Here is a 27182-nt window from a genome sequence, read left to right as displayed (position 1 = left end):
ATGTGCAGGTGGATAACAAAGGAAAGAAATTCTCCCAGATTTGGAGTCCCCGGTGTGGGGGAAAGGAACTCTTACAATGAAAGGAGATATTTTGTTCTTTTCTATAGTAGCAGAATGGCCCTAATGGAAAGACCCCCAAATATTGAAATGTCTGCCTGGCACTGGTCAATTTCATTAGATACAGGCACTGTCCTCTTCCCTCTCTTATGCTTCTTTGTGTGACTGGAGATCAGCATGAGGGCAAAGGCCCCTTGTCCTCTGAGATCATAGTCCAGATTTCTGTCACCATAATTCAGCTGTGGGAACATCCAACCCTGGAAAACCAAGATCTTGCACTCTTGTCAGTATTCACAGCCTGAGTCATCATTAACTTGTACCTTCATAGACCTAAATCTAGGGATTAGAATGGAAGTGAATGGTAGAAAGTCCTTAGATAATACCAGACCCTAAACAGAATTTCACTCTCCCAGTGGACTTTCACTCCTGACAGCACTATTCCGTGTGCATGTTATTCCACCTCTAATATTACTGTTGCTGAGCATTTTGCAGCTGTGTTGAAGTTGTTCATTTATGTGGTTTGGGCCAGTTTCCGAGAAACAGGCAGAACTAGAGAGCAGAAGCATCTATCAATGTTAGATTTGAACAAAGAAAATAATGATCTTTTTGGAATTGTCCTCCACAGTGTCAATACAGATATAAAAATGGAGTATAGGAATGATGTAGATTTCTGCATATAAGATATAGAAAGCCCAATGTTCAGGGAAGGTTCATGGGGGCAGGGAGAATACCCCAAACTCATTGACTGTAATATCTGTTCTTTGGAATTGTATCTAATTATTTTTCTTTATGTGTTATTTCTGTGGTTGGTTTTCCTTTTCTAGTTTTTAAAAAATATAAATGTTATTCGAAGACTTCTGAAAACAGAATAGTTGTCCTATTTTAGATGAGGTCTTTCTAAAAAGATAAGGATGTGTTTGGTAATCTTGCTAGGATTTGGAAATGCATATTTTGTTTGACATTATTTGCAAATTTGATTTTTTTCCTCCTCAAACTAAGTGTAGAAATGCTTCCATATGGTTGAAGTTGATCTCATCGTTTTGCTAAGAAGGAAAAGGAAAAAATGTAGCTTACAGCAATTTTTACATGAACACATACTTAATAATGGTATTTCCTCAAAGTTAGTTAAAACAACTTTTCTACTGCTTCAGTATGCCACTAAGGTTAAAAAGATAATATAATTTGTCTACAAATATTAAATTGTGATTGAATTTTTTTTTTTTTTTTGAGACGGAGTCTCACTTTGTCGCCCAGGCTGGAGTGCAGTAGTGCGATCTTGGGTCTCTGCAAGCTCCACCCGCCGGGTTCATGCCATTCTCCTGCCTCAGCCTCCCCAGTAGCTGGGATTACAGGTGCCCACCACCACACCCAGCTAATTTTTTGTATTTTTAGTAGAGACAGGGTTTCACTATGTTGGCCAGGATGGTCTCGATTTCCTGACCTGGTGATCCACCTGCCTCAGCCTCCCAATGTGCTGGGATTACAAGCATGAGCCACTGTGCCTGGCCTGAAATTTTTTAAATATAATGAAACTAAACTACATTTTAATATTTTGATTTCTTATACAGAATATTAGGTGAGGATCTGATTTTAATTTTTTTCCCAAATAGACAACAAATCACATAGCACATTTCAGAATGCTTCAATTTTTCAGACACTGAATTCCTTTTTATGTAATAACTTCTTATATAGTATTTTAAATTTAATTCCATAGATCTCCTTACTAAATCTTGAATGTTTTAATCATTACAAATTTCATGATAATATATGGTAGATCCAATAAATGCCCCTTCATTATTCCAAGTTTTCAAAATTTTCTTGGCTTCTTCCAAATTAATGTTAGAATGGTTTTGTAAAGCTTCAAAAATATCTGCTGGGATTTTTTATTCGAATTCCATTAAGCCTATAAATTGGTTTAAGAAGAATAATTGATTTTCCTCTGTAGGATCATGGTAGCTCTTTTTCTAGATCTGATTTTAAAATATTTTTCTGTAAACTATACACTATTCTACTTATGGGCTCAGGATATTTCCTATTTAATTATAGATTTTTTGGATTTTCTTTGAGATGTAGGGTGCAGATGTGGAGAAAATACAATAACGGTACTTTGAATGTCACTAACAATCGTTTTCTCATTCTTTTTATAATGTTCCTTTAGATAATAGAACATTATTTAAGGACTTAATTCCCACATATAGCAGAGCAAACTATTCAATGCCTATGAGGATCTCCTGATTATAGTGTCATGAAGGACTAGTTTCCAATTTTCAACATACCAAATTAGAAATGTTCTGAATTGCCTGTCCAGAGACTTTTAGCCAAGTAGGGCATTAATGATTTATTTGGTCTTAATTTTCTTATGAATACAGGGCTGTTAATATCAATGATGAGTATTCAAGTTATTTGAGACATATTCAGGAGGACTGGAATATATTTACCACCAGCAGCATTGAAAGTCCTCTCCCAGGTTCCTCATCTTGGACAATGGCATTCATTACTGCAATTAAAAGTTTGGCATTCTCCTCTTTCTCTTGAGCACACCAACAGTGTTTCTAAAGTGGGCCTTTTTTTTTTTTTTTTAATTCCTATATTTCAAAGCTTCCCATGTCTCTGTAGTAATCTCTTTCCAGCTTATTTTCACCAATATCTTTCATCTTTTCCATAGCCAGATCCTAAAATGCAAATCTGAGCCTGAGAATCTCTTGTGTGTGTTTAAAGACGGAATAAATTCAACAAACATACGTGGAGGGCGAGCTGGCTATATTTTACAATATTATGCTGGGTGCTAATCATACAAAGGTAAATAGGACCTGGACTTGTACCTTATTGTTAAGGGTAAAGGCCAGACTTGTAAAGGCAACACAGGGCAGCTCCTGGTGATCTGACCAGCCTGACCTCCTACCATTTCCTTACTTGTTCCCTGACATCCAGCCATACTGGACTTCTGTGAACAGCTCATTTTGACTCTTCCTTGCTTTGCTCATGCTATTCTTTGCCTGGGCTGCACCTCCTGGCAAAATCTTACCCTTCTTTCAATCTCATATTCAACATCGTAGACAATATGAAGGTTTTCTTAATCTGTATTCCTTCTTCTTACACCATAAGGCAGACCTAACTGCTCCTCTTACTGAGGTCCTCTTTCTGTACTACTGGTACAAACTAACAATCTGTTACTGCACACAGAAACTTTGGTATGTCCTTGTCCACATTTCTGTCTCCTGGGCTTCATTGTGGTTGTCTTGTAGCAGAGGCCCTGAGCCAGTCACCTTTTGATACCTGCATCCAGCACATTGTCTTACAATAAGCATTGAAGGGCTCAAGACTGTGAGAGGAAGCTAACAAGCAAAGAAGGTGCTCCAGCTTTTTCCTTTTTCTAATCAATATGGTAGTGTTTTCTCAAGGCAAAAATTCAGCTGGTTTTTTGTATCTTAGAGTTTACTACGCTTCCTAGCCTCAGTGAATACAGCTTGGAGGCAGCATAAGATACTGGAAAGATGGTCGGATTTGGAATCAGAACCTGAGTTTAGCCTACACTAACTACATGAATTTGAGAAAGTCTCATAACCTCATAACCTCCTCCACTGAAACACAGAAATATCTACCTTACTGGATTGTTTTGAGGACTATGGGAAGCTATACATATAAGAAACTGAAAAGCATTTTATGACAAAGCTCTATTAATGTCAGTATTGTTTTCATTGTGGTTATTTGTATATGATTATAAAACAGTTTTACATAAAATATTTCTTTTGTTTTTAATTTAAGTTCCAGGATACAAGTGCAAGACATGTAGGTTTGTTACATAGGTCTACGTGTGTCATGGTGGCATGCTGCACCTATCAAATCCATCATCTAGGTTTTAAGCCTAGCATGCATTAGCTATTTATGCTAATGCTCTCCCTCCCCTCGCTTCCCCACCCCTCCCACTGGCCCTAGTGGTGTTGCTCCCCTTCCTGTGTCCATGTGTTCTCATTGTTCAACTCCGACTTATGAGTGAGAACATGCGGTGTTTTGTTTTTTGTTCCTGGGTTAGTTTGCTGAGGATAATGGCTTCCACTTTCACCCATGTCACTGCAAAGGACATGATTTCATTCCTTTTAAGGCTTCATATTATTCTATATTGTGTCTGTACCATATATTCTTTATTTAGTCTATCATTAATGGGCATTTGGGTTGGTTCCATGTCTTTGCTATTGTAAATAGTGCTGCAATAAACATACATGTGCATATGTCTTTATAGTAGAATTATTTATATTCCTTTGGGTGTATACCCAGTAATGGGATGGCTAGGTCAAATGGTATTTCTGGTTCTAGATCCTTGAGGAATTGCTACGCCATCTTCCACAATGGTTGAACTAACTTACATTCCCACTAACAGTGTAAAAACGTTCCTATTTATCCACAGCCTCGCCAGCATCTTTTGTTTCTGGACTTTTTTAATAATCGCCATTCTGACTGACATGAGATGGTATCTCATTGTGGTTTTGATTTGCATTTCTCTAATGATCAATGATGTTGAGCTTTTTTTCATTTATTTGTTCGCCACATAAATGTCTTCTTTTGAGAAGCGTCTGTTCATATCCTTTGCCCAATTTTTATGGGGTTGTTTTTTTCTTGTAAATTTGTTTAAGTTCTTTGTAGATTCTGGATATTAGACCTTTGTTAGATGCGTAGATTGCAAAACTTTTCTCCCATTCTGTAGGTTGCCTGTTTGCTCTGATTATAGTTTCTCTTGCTGGGTAGAAGCTCTTTAGTTTAATTAGATCCCATTTGTCAATTTTGTCTTTGGTTGCAGTTGCTTTTGGCATTTTCGTCATGAAGTCTTTGCCCATGCCTATGTCCTGAATGATATTGCCTAGGTTTTCTTCTAGGGTTCTTATGGTTTGGGGTTTTACATTGAGGTCTTTAATCCATCTTGAGTTAATGTTTGTATAAGGTGTAAGGAAGAGATCAAGTTTCAGTTTTCTGCATATGGCTAGCCAGTTTTTTCAGCACAATACATTAAATAGGGAATCCTTTCCCCATTGCTTGTTTTGTCCAGTTTATCAAAGATCAGATGGTCGTAGATGTGTGATGTTATATCTGAGGTCTCTGTTCTGTTCCGTTGGTCTTTATGTCTGTTTTGGTACAAGTACCATGCTGTTTTAAATACTGTAGCCTTGTAGTATAGTTTGAAGTCAGGTAGCATGATGCCTCCAGCTTTGTTCTTTTTAGGATTGCCTTGGCTATCTGGGCTCTTTTTCGGTTCCATATGAAATTTAAAGTAGTTTTTTCTAACTCTGTGAAAAATGTCAATGGTAGTTTGATGGGGATAGCATTGAATCTATAAATTACTTTGGGTAATGTGGCCATTTTCACAGTATTGATTCTTCCTATCCATGAGGATGGAATGTTTTTCCATTTGTTTGTGTCCTCTCTGATTTTCTTGAGCAGTGGTTTGTAGTTCTCCTTGAAGAGGTCCTTCACATCCCTTGTTAGCTGTATCCCTAGGTATTTTATTCTCTTTGCAGCAATTGCAAATAGGAGTTCATTCATGATTTGACTGTTTGTCTGTTGGTGTATAGGAATGCTTGTGATTTTTGCACTTTGATTTTGTCTCCTGAGACTTTGCTGAAGTTTTTGCTTAAGGAGTTTTTGGACTGAGATGATGGGGTTTTCTAAATACAGAATCATGTCATCTGCAAACAGAGACAACTTGACTTCCTCTCTTCCTATTTGAATACTCTTTATTTCTTTCTCTTGTCTGATTGGCTCTCCAGAACTTCCAATACTATGTTAAATAGGAGTGGTGAGAGAGGGCATCCTTGTCTTGGCCAGTTTTCAAAGGCAATGCTTCCAGCTTTTGCCCATTCAGTATGATATTGGCTGTAGGTTTGTAATATATAACTCATTATTTTGACATATGTTCCATCAATACCTATTTTATTGAGAGTTTCTAACATGAAGAGATGTTGATTTTTATCAAAGGGGTTTTCTGCATCTATTGAGATTATCATGATTTTTGTCAGTGGTTGAGATTATCACTGATTTTTGTCAGTGGTTCTGTTTATGTGATGGATTATGTTTATTGAGTTACATATGTTGAACCAGCCCTGCATCCCAGGGATGAAGCTGACTTGATCGTGGTGGATAAGTTTCTTGATGTGCTGCTGGATTTAGTTTGCCAGCATTTTATTGAGGATATTTGCATCGATCTTGGCCTGAAGTTTTCTTTTTTTGTTGTGTCTCTGTCAGGTTCTGGTGTCAGGATGATGCTGGCCTCATAAAATGAGCTAGGGAGAAATCCCTCCTTTTCAGCTGTTTAGAATAGTTTCAGAAGGACTGGTACCAGTTCTTCTTTGTACCTCTGGTAGAATTCAGCTGTGAATCTGTCTGGTCCTAGGCCTTTTTTGGTTGGGAGGCTATTAATTACTGCCTAAATTTCAGTACTTGCTATTGGTCTATTCAGGGATTCAGCTTCTTCCTGGTTTAGTCTTTGGAGGGTATATGTGTCCAGGAATTTATCTTCTTCTAGATTTTCAAGTTTGTTTGTGTAGAGGTGGCTATAGCATTTTCTGTTGGTAGTTTGCATTTCTGTGGGGTCAGTGATGATATCCCCTTTATCATTTTTTATTGTGTCTATTTGATTCTTCTCTCTTTTCTTCTTTATTAGTCTAAGTAGTCTATCTATTTTGTTAATTTTTTTCTAAAAACCAGCTCCTGGATTCATTGATTTTTTTTTAAGTGTTTTTCATGTGTCTATCTGCTCTGATCTTAGTTATTTCTTGTCTTCTGCTAGCTTTTGGATTTGTTTGCTCTTGCTTCTCTAGCTCTTTTAACTGTGACGTTAGGGTGTTGATTTTGACATCTTTCCAGCTTTCTGATGTTGGCATTTAGTGCTATAAATGTCCCTCTGCTTTAGCTGTGTCCCAGAGATTGTGGTAGATTGTCTCGTCTCTTTGTTCTCACTGGTTTCAAAGAACTTCTTTATTTATTCCTTAATTTCATTATTTACTCAGTGTTGGGGTCCGCGTGTTTCCTAAACAAAGGAATGAACACACAAGACAACATAGGACGAGACAAACATGGCGGCCACCCCAAATGACACACTTTGCTTTATTTTATACAGTCGTTTGTGGAATGTTGCCAAGTCACAAGACACATTGTTGTTTTTCTGACCGTTCCCTGACTTTCTGGATTTTCAAGATGTTTACACATAAATCAGCCCCCAGGGCCTGCTGTTTGCAGCTGGCTTCTTTGTCCTCCCTGTTTGCAGGGAAGGAACGCCCTGCTTCGTTTGCAAGAGTAGGACTTATCGGGAACGTCTCGTTTGCGAGCACGTAGTCCTCTACATCTCCCCCTTTCTTTATTTACAAGTTTGAATTTCTTTCAAAACCATCATTACATGTTGGGCTCACTGGGATTCAGTGTTTGCCCTTTGGCACCGTCTCCAGCAGACTGTGAAAATGACAAATGCAAGAACAACAATCAATACATTACTAGAAACAGAAGTTAGCAAAGTTTTTACAAGGCTCATAAGGTTCAAAGACATCAAACTTTGTGCAATACCAGTCATCAAATCTGCACCCGTAAGCAATGGTAACTGATTGTGAAATGTTTCAGAAATGTTTTGTGTTAATTCTTGTATTTCTAGGGAAAGATTATTATGACCAATTAAAAGTCTCTTTATCTCAGTCCAATTATGTACAGTGCTGTTAAAAGGAACAGGAGTAATACAAAATTGGGTAGTATTCCAATCACATTTTAACAAAGCTCGAGTATTCAACACTGTTAGCTGATCTCCTATCCAAGAAACCAATTGTTCCAAGTTATCCACTTGTTCGGTCAGATGAGCATCTATGTCTCGTTGTTGTTGCCACAACAAATGAAATTGTTCATGCCATTGTTGTACGAATTCTGCATTTTGTATACTCTGGGGTAGAGCTAGTCCAGCAACAGCGGCAGTGGAAGCAATTGCTACAAGTCCCACCACCGCTGCTACGACGATCCCAACCACTCTCTGGCTGCAGTTGACAAGATCTTGCATTACTTTGTAAATTTGAGTAACCCCAGCAGATTCACTCCAGGCATGTGTTAAGTTCACAGGTAGCCAGGTTTCTTTTCTGGCTCTTAGTATATATAAATCGGAATGAGACTCATTCCAATTATTATTCCACCAAGTAGTATTTATACAACTTAAGAATGTACAATTGTCCATACGGTTAACTACCCGTGTATAATTATCCCATTTAAAAATTCCTGTTAACAACAAATAAGGTTTTCTTACACATGCAATAACATATCTAGAACTATTTCGATGCAAAGATATATGGAAAGGGTTAGCAATATTAGTAGTAAGATTTAAGGACACGTTTCCCATGAAAGTGAACATTGGTTTACCAGCAGCTAGCAACTTCCAAATATGACTTTGTATTTGTGAGGTATTAGCCAAATGCGGCATAGGGGGTGATAAACCACATCATTCCAAATAATAGTTTCATTGCCATCTGCAGCGATGCTGTGATTACCTTTATGCCAATGCAGGTTGACATGTCTGAATTTAGTTTGAAAATCTCCATGTACACTCCAATCTGTAACAAGGTATTTGCGACTCTTCTCTTTTACTTCTAACAACAATTGTGGACCACTACCTCTACATCTAGTCCACTCTAGTTGGGAAACACCTCCGGACACATCAGGAATAGGGCATAAAGATAATGTACTTGGCAGAGTTTCATTAAGTACTGCAGTATGATTATACTTAAAACTTTGAGCCACAATAATCATAGTAAAGGCAGAGATATGACTATGGTTATAGCAAACAGCCCAAGCCTCATGAGAAAGATGCAGACAATGTGGACTACTCCCAAGACATATAGGTAACCCTTCAACCCCAAATTGATATGAACTATTTACTGTGCCAGTGTCTAATTCAGGATCCTGGTTTTAAAAAGGCGATGGCATCCAAGCAGTATCATTAGTAAGTACTGGGACTTTTCTGTCTCCCCAGGCCACACCTTGATATAAGGGTGGAAAAGGAATATAAGCCCGGTATGTAAATTCTCCAGCCGTTACCTGACAATTTACTACGGACAGCATAGCCAGGAATAAAGTCAGTGGGGTTTTGGGCTTCCCAGCTTGTTGAACAACCCCTTCAGCTTCCTGAGTAAGCTTTTTCAGTTGACCCCATGTCGGGGGCTCTGCATGTCGAGTCCCGAAGGTGAGTGTTCTCTGAGCGCTCAGATTCAGCTCCTGAAATTCCTTGAGGAACTCTTCGGATCAGGTCCTCTTCGCCATGGCACTGTTTCAACCGTCGAGATGGAAACCACTCGTCTCCGGCACCTGTACGGACAAGAGCATAGCCTCGGCCCCATTGTAAACTTTTCTTTTTAAATATTGCCCTTGTAATGAAGGATAATACACCCACAGATTACTGTTTTGCGGCTTTTCTAAAGACTGTTGAAAATGTTTCACCACTGCAGACTGCTGTAATTGGCGCCAATGGTTGAGAAAATTTAAAGTAAAAAGGGCTTTCAGAATTTGATGTTTTGGGGAATCTCGCCCATCTCCCCCTTTTTGTTTTAAAAGTTGTCATTTTAAGGTAGCATTGGCTCTTTCAATAATTCCTTGACTGTTAAATGGAATACCAGTGGAATGACGAATATGGTATAAATAAAGGCAGGCAGCCAATTTGCGAGAGCAATAAGCAGGGGCATTATCAGTTTTTAGTTCAGCAGGAACTCCCATAACCGCAAAGCAAGTAAGTAAATGAGTAATAACAGAGTCAGCCTTTTCAGAAGGCAATGGTGTAGCCCTTTGGAAATGTGACCAGGTATCAATTGTATGATGAACATATTTTAAACGACCAAAAGAAGGAACATAAGTTACATCTATTTGCCAAATGTGATTTTGTTGAGTGCCTCGAGGATTAATACCTGGACTTTAAAAAGGTGCAATAATAGGATCACAAGATGGGCAGGCTTTGACAATAGCTCGGGCTTGACGGCATGTTATAGAAAATCGCCATTGTAATCCTAAACTATTAGTATGATGTAGTTGGTGCTCATCCTAAGCCCGTTGGACACTTCCAATAAGTAAGGAATCAATCTGGTTATTCCCAAAAGTTAAAGGTCCTGGCAACGACGAATGGGAGCGAATATGAGTGATGAAAAGGGGGCAGTGCGAGAAGTAAGAGCTATAAATAATAAAGAAAATAATTTTTGTAAAGGAGTTTGAGGAAATAATGGTAAAGAAGTTTGAGATATATGTTTAGTTACGTATACAGCGTATTGGGAATCACTAACTATATTACAAGGGGTTTGAGGCCAATCTTGTAGAACCATAAGAATGGCAAAAAGTTCTTCTTGTTGTACTGATTCAAATGGGTAGTGAGAAATTTTGAATTATCTGATGTCTAGTATCCAGCTTTTCCATTGCTGGAAGCATCAGTAAAAAAGGTAGGACCCTTAACCGGAGTGTAAGAGATAGGATTATATGGCAATAAAGAATATTGTTGCAGAAAAGCAAATAATTTATTACTAGGATAATGCTGAGAAAAAGAACCAGAATACTCAGCACAAGCCACTTGCCAACCCTCATGAGTTTCCAATAGAGATTGAATGTATTGATTAGATAATCAGGTAATAATTTTTATAGGGTCAGCACCAAGCAACTGATGAGCTCGATGTCATCCTTTAATAATTAATTCAGCCAATTTATCAATATATGGGTGAATTTTTTAATGGCTTTATTAGCCAAAAACAGCCACTCCAGAATATTATTTTCTTGGTGTAAAATGGCCGTTGCGAATGGGGAGTATGAAAAAGACACAACGAAAGTGGAAGATTGGGTGCAATATAATCAAGGTGAGCTTCACTAATTCTATTTTCTACAAATGACAATTTTTTTTTCTGCTACAGGGGATAATTGATGAGAACTATTTAAATCTGAATCTCCTTCCAAGGTAGCAAATAGATGTTGCAGTTTGTAAGTAGGGATGCCTAAGATGGGGCGAAGCCAATTTATGTCTCCTAACAGTTTTTGAAAATCATTAAGGGTTAAAGTTGATCTCTTCGAATTTGAACTTTTTGTGGCCGAATATGCTTTTCTGCTAAAAGGTATCCCAAATATTGAATGGGAAATTGAGTCTGTATTTTCTCAGAAGAAATATGTAAATTATATTGAGTTAATTGTTGTTGTAAGACCTGAAAAACTTGACCTTGTAGGACTTCATCAGGAGTTGCTAATAGAATATCATCCATATAATGGTATATTAACACAGTAGGGAATTGACATCTAACAGGATTTAAGGCTCTATAAACAAACTCTTGACATAAGGTAGGACTATTAAGCATACCTTGAGGAAGAACTTTCCATTGATATCTTTGAGTAGGCTGTCCATTATTATATTCGGGAACAGTAAAGGCAAATTTTTCACAATCTTGGGGTTGTAACGGGATAGTAAAAAAGCAATCTTTAAGATCTATAACCATTAATTTCCAATTTTGTGGGATAAGAGCTGGATTAGGAAGCCCAGGTTGTAAAGTCCCCATAGGTTGAATACAAGCATTTACAGCTCTAAGATCAGTTAATAAGTGCCATTTTCCTTTTTTTTTTTTTTTAATTTAATGACAAACACAGGGGAATTCCATGCAGAAGTACTTGGTTCAATATGCCCCTCGGCCAATTGTTCCTTAGCTTAATTCTTTAAAGCCTTAAGTTTTTCTTTAGATAATGGCCACTGTTCCACCCAAACAGGAGTTATAGTTCTCCACTTCAATTGTAAAGTTTGAGGCTTGTGGACAGTGGCTAAGAGTTTAAAGGATTGTAGCCCATTTTGAACATCATAGTTTTGACAGTTGAAGAAATATGAGGAGTGCTTAAAAAGGCACCAAATTGTTGTAAAAGATCACAGCCCCAAAGGTTAATATTAATGGAAACAATATAAAAGAACACCTTTCCTTGTCCTTCAGATCCTACACAGCTCAGGGGCTCGACACTTTGGTAGACTATAGAAGCAGTACCTAGGCCGGATAGAGTAACCGATACTTGTTTCTTTTTCCAATGATCAGGCCATTGAGCCAAGCATATAATAGATACATCCGCTCCTGTGTTGACTAATCCCTCAAAAAGCATCCCATTAATTTGCAATGAACATAAAGGTTTTTGATCAGAAACTAAAGTTTCCCAGAAAACAGTTTTCCCAGTACTACCGAAACCTCCTTAACGAGACACATCTCTAGATGGGAAAGGAAAAAAAGGCAATAAAAGCAATTGTGCAATACGTTCCCCTGCTTCTAGGCACTTAAATTGTGAGACTTGTACCATAATAAGGTATTGTGGTAGGCCTGCATTGTAATTGTTGGGGCCCCAAGCCTGCGGGCCCCGGTTCCCGTTTCCCGGGGGGGTGACAATAAATTTCTACTCTTATCAGTTTTTGAACGACATTCATTTGTCCAATGTCGACTTTTTCCACATCGTTTGCACTCCCCAGAAGGTAACTTTGTCTCTTTAGTAGTCGGGAAGCCCACTTTTTTTGGGCATTCTTTCTTAAAATGACCGGGTTTCCCGCATTGAAAACATACACCTTGTTTAGAATTACTCTTTAAGGCCTTAGAAAGTGCTCCAGCGAACAATTGAGCATTGTAAATAGCTCCTCCAACACCTGCACAAGCCCGAATATACTCATCTAAATTAGCTCCACTGGCCTTTAAAGATCTTAATAATTTTTGTTGCAGCTTTCATTTCTTTCAAAAATTTAAATTGTAGGGCTGTAAAAGTCACATTCTGGCCACCGTTTGGGAACTGAGCATTGGGGCCGAAAGCAGCCCGTGTTATTGGGAATAGATTTAATTCCTCGAAATCATCCTTTTCCTTCGATTCCTTCTTTTCTCCTACAGGAGGAAAAGGCACAGAGAAAACCTGACCTGACATAGGCAAAGAGGTTGGAGGTGGAGGCAAAGGGAAATCTTTTTCCAAAGGAGCAGAAGGGAAGGTAACAGGGAAGGCTCGTGGCGGAGAGATAGGAGAAACAGGAGCAGCGGTACCTTGCAATTTTAACAACTGTTGTAACATCTCTAAATTACACTGCAAATCAGAATTTCCTTCAGATGAAGGAGGCATTAGCTCTTCTTCCAATTCCTTGTCCTCAGCAACCAGGGCGTAAATATGTTTCTCTCTAGGATCATTCCTCTCTAAAGCTTCAGATGCCTTACCTCCTGTGGCAGTATCGCCATGCTCTGAGTCAGTTTCAAGTAACTCTAATGCCTGAGTAATGGAACTACACAAAGTCCACAAAGTCAGAGGCATCGTTTGCCCTCGCTGATGAGCTTGTCGCAGGACTTTAACCACTTGTAACTATTCCTTTCAATTTAACTGCGCTTTGGTTTGATATTGAAACCAATAACAATGTTGTTCAACAGGGGCAAACAATCGCTTCAAAGTCTTTTCTTTTACTTGTCCTTCTATAGACATCAGTCCCTGGAGTAACTGCAAATATTCAGAGGCCAGAGAGGTGGAATTCCCCATAATTTCCCCCTTTCTTTATTTACCTGCCCGGGGTGTTCCGCCTCCGGTTCCTTGCTCTCGTGGAGCCACGGACCCTGCTCGCTGCGCCAGATGTTGGGGTCCGCGTGTTTCCTAAACAAAGGAATGAACACACAAGACAACACAGGACGAGACAAACATGGCGGCTGCCCTGAACGACACACTCTGCTTTATTTTATACAGTCGTTTGTGGCATGTTGCCAAGTCACAAGACACATTGTTGTTTTTCTGACCGTTCCCTGATTTTCTGGAGTTTCGAGATGTTTACACATAAATCAGCCCCCAGGGCCTGCTGTTTGCAGCTGGCTCCTTTGTCCTCCCTGTTTGCAGGGAAGGAATGCCCTGCTTTGTTTGCAAGAGCAGGACTTATCGGGAACGTCTCCTTTGCGAGCACATAGTCCTCTACAACTCAGGAGTCATTCAGGAGCAGGTTGTTCAAATTCCATGTGGTTCTGTGATTTCTGAGTGAGTTTCTTAATCCTGAGTTCTAATTTGATTGCACTGTGGTCTGAGAGACTGTTATGATTTCCATTCTTTTGCATTTGCTGAGGAGTGTTTTACTTCCAATTGTGTGGTTGATTTTAGAATAAGTGCCATGTGGTTGACTTGGGGTGGAGAGTTCTGTAGATGTCTATTAGGTCCACTTGATCCAGAGCTGAGTTTAAGTCCTGAATATCCTTGTTAATTTTCTGTCTCGTTCATCTGTCTAATATTGACAGTGGGGTGTTAAAGTCTCCCACTATTATTGTGTGGGAGTCTAAGTCTCTTTATAGGTCTCTAAGAATTTGTATTATGAATCTGGGTCCTCCTGTGTTGGGTGCATTTATATTTAGGATAGTTAGCTCTTCTTATTGAATTGATTCCTTTACCATTATGTACTGCCCTTCTGTCTTTTTTGATCACTGTTGGTTTAAAGTCTGTTTTGTCAGAGACTAGAATTGCAACCCCTGCTTTTTTTTGCTATCCATTTGCTTGGTAAATATTCCTCCATCCCTTTATTTTGAGCCTATGTGTGTCTTTGCACATGAAATGAGCCTCCTGAATACAGCACACTGATGGGTCTTGACTCTTTATCCAGTTTACCAGTCTGTGTCTTTTATCAGGGCATTTAGCCCATTTACATTTAAGGTTAATATTGTTATGTGTAAATTGCATCCTGCCATCATGATGCTATCTGGTTATTTTGCACCCTTGTTGATGCAGTTTCTTCATAGTGTCATTGGTCTTTATATATTGGTTTGTTTTTGCAGTGACTGGTACTGGTTTTTTCCTTTACATATTTAGTGCTTCATTTAGGAGCTCTTGGAAGGCAGGCTGGTGATGACAAAATCTCTCAGCATTTGCTTGTCTGGAAATGATTTTATTTCTCCTTCATTTATGAAGCTTAGTTTGACTGGATTTGAAATTCTGGGTTTAAAACTATTTTCTTTAGGAATGTTGAATATTGACCCCCACTCTCTTCTGGCTTGTAGGGTTTTTGCTGAGAGGTCCACTCTTAGTCTGATTGTAGTCCCTTTGTAGGTGACCTGGCCTTTCTCTCTGGCTGCCCTTAACATTTTTTCCTCATTTTGACCTTGGGGAATCTGATGATTATGTGTCTTGGGGTTGATCTTCTCGTAGATTATCTTAGTGGAGTTCTCTGTATTTTCTGAATTCGAATGTTGGCCTGTCTTGCTAGGTTGGGGAAGTTTTCCTGGATGATATCCTGAAGTGTGTTTTCCAACTTGGTTTCGTTTTCCCCATCTCTTTCAGGTACTTCAATCAGTTATATGTTCAGTCTTTTTACATAGTCCTATATTTCCCAGAGGTTTTGTTCATTCCTTTTCATTCTTTTTTCTCCAATCTTGTCTGCATGCCTTTTTCAGCAAGATGGTCTTCAAACTCTGATATCCTTTCTTCTACTTGGTTGATGTGGCTATTGATGCTTGTGTATGCTTCACAACGTTCTCATGCTGTGTTTTTCAGCTCCTTCAAGTTATTTATGTTCCTCTCTAAACTGCTTATTGTAGTTAGCAGCTCCTGTACCCTTTAATTAAGATTCTTAGCTTCTTTGCACTGGATTAGAACATGCTCCTTGAGCTCAGCAGAGTTTGTTATTATCCACCTTCTGAAGCCTACTTCTGTCAATTCATCCATCTCATCCTCTGTCCAGTTCTGTGCCCATTTAGAGGAGAAGAGGCACTCTGGCCTTTTCGGTTTTCAGTGTTTTTTTTTTTTCTGCTGGTTCTTTCTCATCTTCATGAGTTTGTCTACTATCGATCTTTGATGGGGTTTTTGTAGGGACTTTTTTTTTTTTACCTAAATATTTCACAAAATCTTTAATTATTATTTGTTACTTTTAAAAAATTGAAATTCTTTGTCAACTAATATATGAGTTTTTTATTATTATTATTATAAGTTCTAGAGTACATGTGGATAACGTGCAGGTTTATTACATATGTATACCTGTGCCATGTTGGCGTGCTGCACCCATCAACTTGTCAGCACCCGTCAACTCGTCATTTACATCAGGTATACATTTTTTTTGTTGTTGATGCTATTGTTTTTGCTTTCTGTTTGTTTTTCTTGCAGTGGTCAGGTCCCTCTTCTGTAGGGCCACTGCGGTTCACTGGGGGTTCAGTTCAGGCCCTATTCATCTGGTTCACTCCCATGCCTGGAGATGTCACTTGAGGAAGCTGGAGAACAGCAAAGATGGGTGCCTGCTTCTTCCTCTGGGATCTCTGACCTCAAGGGGCACTGACCTGATGCCAATAGAAACGCTCCTCTATAGGGTGTCTGACAACCCTGTTGGAGGGTCTCACCCCAGTGGGTGGCAGGGAGAGCACAACCTGTTTAATGAAGCACTTTGACTGAGGGGATGTGCTTCACTTGGGTGAAACCCACTTGTCTGGGCTGCCTGGATTCCCCAAACTAGCAGGAGGAAAGACTAAGTCTGCTGGTCTGCAGAGACTGTGGCCACCCCTCTTGCTAGGGACTCAGGCCCAGGGAGATCAGAGTTCTGTCCCTGACTCCCTGGCTAAAGTTGTTGGAGTTCCTGCAGAGAGGCCCCACACAGTGAGGAGGGATGAGTCAAGGTCAGGCCTGAAGAGGCACTCCGTCAGCAGTCTGCCACAGCCCCTGTGTTGGGCTGCGGTGGATACCTCTTGAGACTAAGCCGTCCATCATCCCTGGCTCCAGCAGGGGAAAAGCACAGCCTGGAGCTATAGAGATGGCTGCTGCCCTTCCCCAACCCTGGGAGCTTAGTGTGTTAGGCAGCTATGGGTCCCAGAATTGGCTGTCACCCCTCCCCTAAGGAGCTCAAACAGCTTAGACAGCAGGGAGCCACAGCTGTGGTGCTGGTCACCCCTCCTCCTGGGAGCTCAGCAGGCTTAAGCAGATACTAGCTTAGTGGCTGTTGAGAATCTATGCAGCTCCATGGTTGGGACCCTCGCCCCAGTAGTGTGGACTCATAAGTGGGATCGTCCAATCCATGGGTTACACAGTTCCATGAAAAAAGCACGTTTTCCCAGGCTGGGTAGCACACTCACTGACTGCCTTTCCTGGCTCAGGATGGGGGCTCCCCTGCCCTGTGTGGCTCTCAAGTGGGCTACAGCACCACACTGCTCTTCCTTCCTCTCTGTGGGTCACGCCAACTGCCTAGTCAGTTCTGATGACAGAACCTGAATACCTTGGTTGCTGGTGCAGGATTGGCTCGCTGTTATCGTTTTTTTGTTGTTGTTTTTTTGTTTTTTTGATGGGAGCCTCTGATCACCTCTGCTTTTAGTTGGCTATCTTGGCCCCATCCCTATATAAAATATTTCTATTTCAGAGATTTTAGAAATTATTTTGGAGGAGTAAATTCCACGTAAACTCTTGTTTTTACATTTCTTTCTTTGAAATGACACTTGTGTCTAAGATTATCTAGGTTTTTTAATTTTTTGAATATCTGAGAAGGAGGTACAAAATTTCATCTCTTCCTCTTCATTCTTGGGCCATCCTACTTCTAAGATTATTATCAGATCTTCCCTGCTTAGAGCAGCATAGATGGCAGGGATAATATTTTGAATATTAATCTGTTTTCTTTCTCCTTGTATTTTTCCATTTTCCTTCTATCCATTCAAGAGCTGGTCGTGTGCCTGTTGACAGGGTAGCGCATGACAGGAGGAAAGGCAAATACTGCACAAATCTTTCTGGCTTTTGAATTCCAGAAGAGGAATTTTAGAGGCATAGGTTCAGAAATAGTGAAGAGAGTAGAGCTACTCTCCCAAACTCAAAAGAGATTGTCCTGGGCTGGGGAAAGGAAATGAGGTAAAGAGAAAGAGAAATCCGTTGGCTTCAAAAGCAGAGGATATCTGTGCCATGCTTCCCAATGACTGCTGCTAGGAGGGTTGGCATGACTCCATCAAAAATTGGCTATTTGGAGTGTTAGGAGATGTACTTCTGTAGCCAGTAGGGAAGCTGGTAATCTCTATAATGGAATTGACAATATCCGCCTTACCAAGCAGGCATTTTTAAGAATTATAAGAAATAACATGTGAATGGCTGGCACTCAGTAGGTACTCAATAAATGTTACATTACCTCCAGCCCACATTGACATTTTGGCCCTGCTCATCAAACCAGTTCTATTCCTTGATCATTCCCATGTGCCATTTTCTACTTTCTTGCTTGAGGACTGCTGAATGGTACTGGAGAAAGAAAGGCAAAACCATTCAGACAAAGGCTAAGCCATGGCTTCTGTGGCCTCCTCCTCATCCTCCATCCTTGTCCTCCTTCTCCTCATCCTCTTCCTTCTCTTTTTCTTCCCCCCTTTTCACACTCATTGTGTCCTTCCCCTTCTTCTTTTCCTCTCCTTTTATAAACTTCACTTTAATGCTAACCAACAGTCGTGGCATCCAGCCCTATGTTTCTGTTATGTGCTCCTCTAGAGAGTCTCAATTCTCCTCTGCTCTCACAGCAAATCAGAGCCTCTGTTTAGGCCACACACAGCAACCCACAGAGCATGAGCAACATGCATCTGCCTTGCAATATTATGCTAGGGTAAAGTAGAGATAGGGCCTTCTAGACAAAACACCATCTTTCTCCCTGGAGGAAGAATTCTTCAGTTAAGAAGTACTATTAAAGATTGCTTCTCCCTCTGAAGAAAAGTTCCCCACCAGGGTCTCCAAATAAAAGAAATATCTTAAAGAGCTGAGATATTCCTTTTGGTAACTACAAGTTGACTCCCTCAACTCGTGGTTATAACCATGATAGCACATGGCCTGAGAACATGTGGATAGGGAGAAGGAGGTAGGTAGATAATTGAGTTATTCACAGACATGCAATTTATGAGAGACCCTGTGTCATCTTTGGGCCCCCAGATGCATCTTCATGTTCTATTGATTTTCCTGGAACCTCCAGAAACACAGAAGGTGGGGAACTGCTAGCAAGGCTTTGATGTGTGCTTAACTGCACGGAACCAAGTCTGGTTTACCTTTTGAGCTGAGCATGATTATCAGATAATACTCAGTTCACTACTTAGCTGCTCCAAAAGTAGATAGATTTCTCTTTGTGGTGCTCAACTTTCTACACTTAGACAGGTGTGGCAGCCCCTCATTGGGGCATATTTGATGGTGCTTTTTACTTGTATAAATAATTGGGTTTTCTCATGCTCGTTCTAGGAAAGCCTGAAGTTTTTCAAAGGCATCTTTTGTGCTGTTATCCTTGGGAAATATTACTGTTTGTTTCCTATCAGAGATTGGAGTCCTTAGAGAATAGGAAATGGGATAGACAAGTTTTGGTTATGAGGAAATTGATGTGGGAGCCATCAGGCATGGGCTTGGGAAGACAGATGTAGATAGAATGCCTTATTGGGATTTTGATTTCCAGATGGTGAGGGATGTGTGGGGAGCTGGAAGTATGGTTACTTTCACTTTTTGTATAGTTCGACCTCCGATAGCTGTGTCTAGGCCATGACTGTGGCTGTGGAGGATCCTCCCAGAAAGCATACCTGCTTAGGGATTGGTCTAATCTGTCTCAGTTCATTTCCTTTCGATTTGGGGGATGTGGTTTGATCTACGTTGTAATATCTTTTTTCTTTCTATTCCTTACAGATTCATGAAGGTGGCAGGAAGTACAGTAGATGCAGTTACCTGGCAACAGTAGGTATTCACCATTTTTGCTCTTACTTATTATCAGCTGCTGTGAAATGAAAGATAATTAGTTGTCACCAAGTTCATAACTGACATTCAATAAGCTATCCTTCATCCTCCAGGAAAAAATTTAAAAGTAACTCCAAAGTTGTTTTTATGGCACATGTTGTCTCGTAGTACTATAATTTTGTTTGGTTGTTTTCAGAAAAATTTGAGAAAACAACTGACGCATTTTGGAGATTTCAGCTATTATGTACCGTTTTAAAATAATCTGTTATCAGTGAATACGTAATGGGGATCTGGGCATGCCACTGTTTTCCCATAGGCTTTTCCTTTGGGAATAAATTTCCTTGTATAAGACAGGAAATAATTTTAATTGCTCAATATATAATGGGGAAATAGAAACACTTTGTTATTAATGTCAGTGGTCTTAATTATTGCCAAGTGAGTCTCTAAAATGAAGCAGCTTTTTTTTAAAAAAAAAAAAGAAAAAAAGAATATCAAGATGAAGCAGCTTCAAGAAAGGGAATGAACTCCAACACTGCAGGAAGAATCTTACAATGGAAAAGACCTGTTACCGCAGGATAATGAAAAATACAGTTATCTGATAAATAAATTTAAATATTCTATAAGTTCCCTTAGAGCATTTGTACCAGAAGGTCCAACCCTTAACAGTCAATGTCTCACTAATTGTATACTGGAATCCTGTTCTTCTTTTCTCTGAGAAATCTATTTCACAGTATCCTCCAAATCATCTCTTGTCTAATGTGGTGCTCTCAACTCAGACTGTGCTTTTACTCTGGGCCCACATAGGCCTTGGCCTCTTTCTCAGTTACTCTAACCCTTCCTGCCTAGCATGTGTTCTCCTTTTGTCTATCCTCTGTTTGAAGTGGGTCACACTGTCCCCTGTGGATTCATTACAGATGTGAAAGAAAACGAAGTGGATTAAATCTTTATTAAAGATTGCTTCTCTCTCTGAAGAAAAGTTCCCCACCTAAAGTGTTTTTGTTTGCTGGCAATCAATAACTTCAATCATAATGGGAAATATTTTAGTCTACATTTATACTCTTAATTTCTCTAAAAAACAAGTTCCAAATGTTTTCAGAAACTCTTATTCTTCTTGTTTGTTTTTGTGAGTCATGGATTGAGTAAGCCTGAGGATCGTGTCATTCCCTTGCTTGAAAACCCACAGTGTCTCTCCTTTGCACTTGGACCAAAAGCCAAACTCTCCACACTGGCCTTTTGTGTTTGGCCTCTGCTACTTTCTGATTTCATGTGGTGCCACTCTGCCCTTATTCTGTCCCAGCTCACCAGTGGTCTTTCAATTCTTTCAGGTCCATGTGCGTATCTGCCTCTGGGTCTCTGTATATGCTAGTCCTTCTGCCTGAAATGCTGTTCTCCATACTCTTCGTGTGACCAGCTCCTTTTCATCTTTTAAGTCTCACCTTACATGTCATTTCCTAGAGAGGCCTTCCCTGATGATCCTATCCAAAACAGGCCTCCCATTTCATTCTTTTTCTTAGCTCTTTTTTAATAGCACTTATGATAACTTAAAATTGCTTTTTTCCTTATGACTTGTCTTTGTAATTTATTTGTTTTTCTCTTCTACCATAATGGCACTTATTCAATTACCAAGTACTTATTTAGACAATAGTTTATTAGTCATTTACTCTGGGGAAAAAATAACAATGGCAACAACAACAACAATAAAAATAACAAGGTGCCAGGAACTGTTCTTAAACTTTGTATGCCTTATTATATCTGATCCTCACAACAACCAAATGAGTTAGGGACTATTTTTATCTCTGTTTTACTATAACTTAGATGAAATTGTAGAAAATCCAAAGATTACACAGAAAGTGGAAAATGTTGGACTTAAAGTTGTATCTGTCTCACTCCAAGGGTTATTGTCTTAACTACTACTGCTTTGATAACAAGATAATGTCCCTTTACTGAAATTCTGTCCAGTGTCCTCACCAAAAAGGCTATCTGGATAATGTAGCATAAAGGCTGAATCTTGAAGAATTTATAGGATTTGTGGAGAAAGATAATGATATCAGCATAAGAAAATTATTGGCTAAGAATGTATGGCTTTAATTATTATTGCTGACAGGGAGGGATAAGAGAAAGCTTTTATTTTCTATTCAAGTACTCTTCCTGACACAAATGGAATGAAGTGAGCACAGTATTATTTTTATGATGCAAAAATACATTTTTAATAAATACATTTTATTTATTGACTACCTAAAAAATACACACACACACACACACACACACACACACACACACACACATATATATATGGGCCATGTCTCCAGATAAATATCACTGTTTGCAACTACTCCAAAAATACCCTCAAAAGCAAGCAGGGGATTGTATTTCTTTTGGCTCCAGGATCAGCATTCATTAGAGGACAAATAGCACCTGGAATCTACAATTTATCCTTTCCAGCCATAGTTTTCAGTCAAGACTTGGAAAAGTCATGGAAGAATCCCAGGCAATTCTGGCCAGGAGGACTTCATGAAAATTAAAGCCAAATGCCATGTTTCTTCAATTATGAGAAATACTTAGGTGAAGATGTCCTAATAATGTAAAGAAATCAAGAGACATTGTTAGAAAAAAAAGGATGGGGGAGACTAACATAGAATTTGTCATTTGTCACTATATATAGATGGCCAGAAGAATCAATTCAGTATTGGGATGTTGAGCTTGGAACTTGAACAGCCCAAATTCTGAGTCTGAAGTCATGAATAAACAGATCTCTGTAGTTTTGATTTGGAAGCATATTACTGGGTTTACTATATTTTGAGGACCAAAATATATGACTTAATAATTGGTCCTGCCCACCAACCCATTTAGAAAACCCAGAAAAAGTTATTAAGATGAAAGTATAATTACAAGTATAGTGGAGTAGCTTGTATCGTAATAACCCTTATATAGAGAGCAATGATAAAATATAAAGTATTAAAGAAAAAATGCTGGAATATGACCAAAAAAGGCAGAAACCAAAGGAAGGTATTCAACCTTTAAAAGAAGTGAAGAGTACTACATGAGATCTACTCTCACTTGACTTTTTACTGTAGTTGTTGTTGTTGTTGTTATTATTATTATTATTATTGTTGAGATGGAGTCTTGCTTGGTTGCCCAGGCTGGAGTGCAATGGCACAATCTCGGCTCACTGCAAGCTCCGCCTCCTAGGTTCACACCATTTTCCTGCCTCAGCCTTCTGAGTAGCTGGGACTACAGGAGCTCACCACCACACCAGGCTAATTTTTTGTATTTGTAGTAGAGACGGGGTTTCACCATGTTCGCCAGGATGGTCTTGATCTCCTGACCTCGTGATCCACCTGCCTCGGCCTCCCAAAGTGCTGGGATTACAGGCGTGAGCCACCATGCCAGCCTTCACTGTAGTTATTTAACAATTCATGCATCAGGAGGTAACTAGAACTCAAACAGAAATGCATGCTCATATTGGCTTGAAGTGTCAAGGAGAAGGAGTCAGAGGCTGGAAATTGAGGGTGGAAATCTCAAAAAGAAGAAACTTCGATGTAAAAATACAAAATATGCATATAAACTTCTCTCAAATCTTTGATCCCTGAAATGTATATATTCATGAGACATTCCAAGGAACCTAGTGGAAAGAAACAGCTGGAAGTCTCAAAAAGTTGAACAGAGATTTCAGCTGCCGTTTGTCACGTGAGAGACAGAGGTTGGAATTTGAATGTCACAAATTTAGAGGGACTTGATAAACACCTTGTTTTTATCCAGTGAAATCTAAAAATGTTATGCTTTAGGTGTAAAGTCTGTCTCAGGACTAAGGATTTGCTCTAAGACTCAAGTATAACCAAAACAGACTTGTCCAGAAAAAGCATAAACTGATGCCTTCACAAGAACAAGAAGATCAGTCATTCATTCAACTTCCTGCTAGATTCAAAATCAGCATTATTCTGTCTCTATAGTGTATCATCCACATTTTGTTATATACAATAAAATAATTACCAGACATGCAAAGAAACAGGAAAATATGACCATGATGAGGAGGATAAGCAATAAATAGAAACCCTGAGATGACCCAGATATTAGAATTAGCTGACAAGGATTTTAAAGAAGCTATTATAATTCATATTATATATTCATCGAGTTCAGGGGAAAATGTCCATATTGAGAAATATTAGCCTGGAGAAATATCAGCAGTGCGATGGAAACTATAAAAAAGAACCAAATGGAATTTTTGAGGTGAAAAGAAGAATATCTGAAATGGAAACTCATTGGATGGGCTTGACAAGAGACTGGAAACCACAGAAGAAAGAGTAAACTTGCATACTGAGCAATAGAAACTATACAACTTAAAGAACAGAAAGGAAAAAATCGTGGAAAAAAATGAACAAAGTTTCAGTGACCTCATTGCCAAAACCAAATAGCCTAACACATGCACAGAGTTCAGACGAATAGGAGAAAGAAAATGTGGCAGAAATTTTTAAAAATCAAAGCTGAACTTCTCCCAATTTTGGTGGAAAATATTAATTTGCAAATTCAAGATGGAGAAATACAAAGAAAATTATATCAGGGCACATTGTACTCAAACTGCTGAGAACAAAAATAACTTAAAAATCTTTGAAACATTCAGACAAAAATAACACTTCATATACAGGGAACAAAGACACAAATGATGGCTTATTTGACATCAGAAACAACGGAGGACAGGATACAACAGAACAATATTCTTAAAGTGATAAAGGAAAAAAAAGTAAAGCCAGAATTCTATATTCAGCAAAAATATTCTTCAAAAATGAAAGTTAAATAGACTTTTTTTATCAATGAAAACCGGTAGATTTGTGTTGCAAGAAATACTAAAGGAGACCAGGCACGGTGGCTCATGCCTGTAATCCCAACACTTTGGGAGGCTGAGACAGGTGGATCACCTGAGGTCAGGAGGTCAAGACCAGTCTGACAAACATGGTGAAACCCTAAATCTACTAAAAAATACAAATATCAGCCGGGATGGTGGCAGGCATCTGTAATCCCAGCTACTCGAGAGGCTGAGGCAGGAGAATCACTTGAACCCGAGAGGCGGAGGTTGCAGTTAGCCGAGATAGTGTCATTGCACTCTAGCCTGGGTAACAGAGCAAGATTCTGCCTCAAAAAAAAAAAAAAAAAAAAAAAAAGAAATGCTAAAGGAAATTCTTCAGACAGACAGTAGCACCAGAAGGAAACTTGGATCTCAAAAAATAATGAAGAGCATTGGAAATGGTACATTTGTGGCTAAATATAAAAGACTACTTTTTCCCTAATTTGTTTACAAAATAATGATTCATGCAAAAATATAAATTGTATTATGGGATTGACAATATATATAGATATAAAAATACATGGCAATAATACCACAAAGGATGAGAAAGGGAAGAGTCAGTAAATGGAATTATAGTATTACAACGTTCTTTTATATGAGTGGTACAATATTTACCCTGAGAAGACTGATAAGCAAGGGTGAAAATTATATTCCTACAACAGTACCTTTAAAAATAATGACAAAAGTATAGCCAAAAAGCCATATTAGAATTAAAATGTAATACTGAGAAATACTGAATTAACCTCAAAAAAAGCAAGAAAGGAGAAAGAGAGGAACAAAAAATGAATGGGAAAAAAATCAAATAGCAAAATGGTAGACTGAACCATGATTATATCAATAATTATATTAAGGGTAAATGTTCTAAACAGTGTAATTAAAAGGCAAATATTGTCAGACTGGATGCTATAGAAGACTCAACTATATTCTGCCTACAAGAGACACACTTTAAATATAAAGACACAGATTGAAAATAAAAGGATGAGAATAATATGTCATGCAAGCAGTTATCATAAAAAGCTGGTGAGTCTATATTAATGTCAGGCAAAGTAGGCTTCAAAAAAGGAGGATTACCAGAGAAAAGGAGGTTATTCATAGTGATACAAGGATCAATTCATCAGGAAGGCATAATAATCATAAATGTATTATCCTGCGATAGGCAGAATAACGAACCTCCCCCAAAGATACCTGCATTCTAATCTCTAGAATCCTGTAAATATGTTACATTATATGAAAGAGGGGAATTAAAGTTGCGGATAGAATTAGTTCCTAATCATCTGACTTTAAAGTAAGGAGCTTATTCTGGAATATCCAGAGGGACCCTATATAACCACAAGAGTGGAAGAGGAAGGCATAAAGAGGAGGCAGAGTGAGGTTTAACTATAGAGAGGAGGTTAGAGAAATGCAGTGTTAGCAGAACTTGACCTACAATTGCTGGATTTAAAGATGGAGGAAGAGGAACATGAGCCAACAATTGTGGGTATCCCATAGAAGCCAGAAAAGGCAAGAATATGGATTTTTCCTGAGCAGCTCCAAAAGGAAGACAGCCTTCCACATACTTTGATGTTAGGCCTATGAGACCCATTTTGATTTCTAACCTATAGTTAGAAATAAGAACTAACTTATAGTTCATAAGAGAATAAATTTGGATTGCTTTAAACTACTGTTTGTGATTATTTGTTTAGAGCAGCAATAGAATACAGTATTGAAGAACAGAGATTCAAAATATACAAAGAAAAAAATAACAACAGTAGAAAAATACACCATCATAGTTGGAAATTTAAAAACACTTCTTTCAGTAATTAACAGGACTAGATTAAAATAAATACAGTAAGGATATAGCAGATTTTAATAACACTATCAAACAGTGTTTTGTGTTATGCAGGAGTATGCATTTATCAAAATTTATCAAATGGTATGCTTAAGATTCATGTATCTCATTATATATAAAATTGCATAAGAAAAACAACTGTAAATAGATATTAAACTCTGATTAGTGGTATGCCTGATGACGTGTTCAGGATGAAGTGCACCAAAGTCTGCAACTTATTTTGAAATGCTTCAAAACATAAAATGGATCAATGGATGGATAGAAGGATAGATAGACTGATACATTTGTGAAAAACAAGTACAGTGAACTGTTAAATGTAGAACCTAGTAAAGGATATATGATATTCCCTATACAATTCTTTCCACTTTGAAATTGTTTCTGATAAAATATGGATAAAGAACCTAACCTATTATGCCTAAACAAATATCCTTATCTATTATGAAATAATATATTGCTTTGAAAATATATATGACAAACATAAATGGGAAATGATTTTGTTAGGGGTGTTAATCCTTGGATGTAGGAAGTATAGGGAATCTTTTTTCTTATTTTTACTTTTCTGTAGTTTCCTTTTTTTTGGTAATGAGCTTGTAATACATTTTTGTTTATAATTTAAAAATCATCAGTGCCCAGTTCCTCCCTTCCCGCTCCAAATTGCCCCACTCCAGAAGCCACCTTCCCAGTGTTCCCACTTCTGACATCTGCTTTCATGTTTCTAAATAACAGTCTGATGCTCCTATGGAAGATGAGAATTTAGCTCTCATACCTCCTAACCACTCATACACCCAAACATACTTATTTACATACTTTTCTCAT

At 38.6% G+C, this 27182-nt stretch overlaps 1 protein-coding gene across 4 annotated transcripts in view; it reads left to right on the top strand.

The window, feature by feature from the left end:
* HPSE2 (heparanase 2 (inactive)) overlaps positions 1 to 27182 on the top strand; it is a 779029-nt gene that overhangs the window by 524296 nt on the left and 227551 nt on the right. For all 4 annotated transcript variants that reach the window (XM_025396838.1, XM_025396837.1, XM_025396835.1 and 1 more), the window contains one exon: positions 19651 to 19698. In XM_025396838.1, coding sequence (XP_025252623.1) covers positions 19651 to 19698 — 48 coding nt within the window. The remainder of the gene's footprint in view (positions 1 to 19650; positions 19699 to 27182) is intronic.

This window comes from Theropithecus gelada, chromosome 9 (assembly GCF_003255815.1).
Source record: "Theropithecus gelada isolate Dixy chromosome 9, Tgel_1.0, whole genome shotgun sequence".
NCBI classification, from domain to species: Eukaryota; Metazoa; Chordata; class Mammalia; order Primates; family Cercopithecidae; genus Theropithecus; species Theropithecus gelada.
The sequence above is the reverse complement of the archived record's forward strand: the minus strand, read 5'-3'. Positions and strand labels throughout refer to the sequence as shown.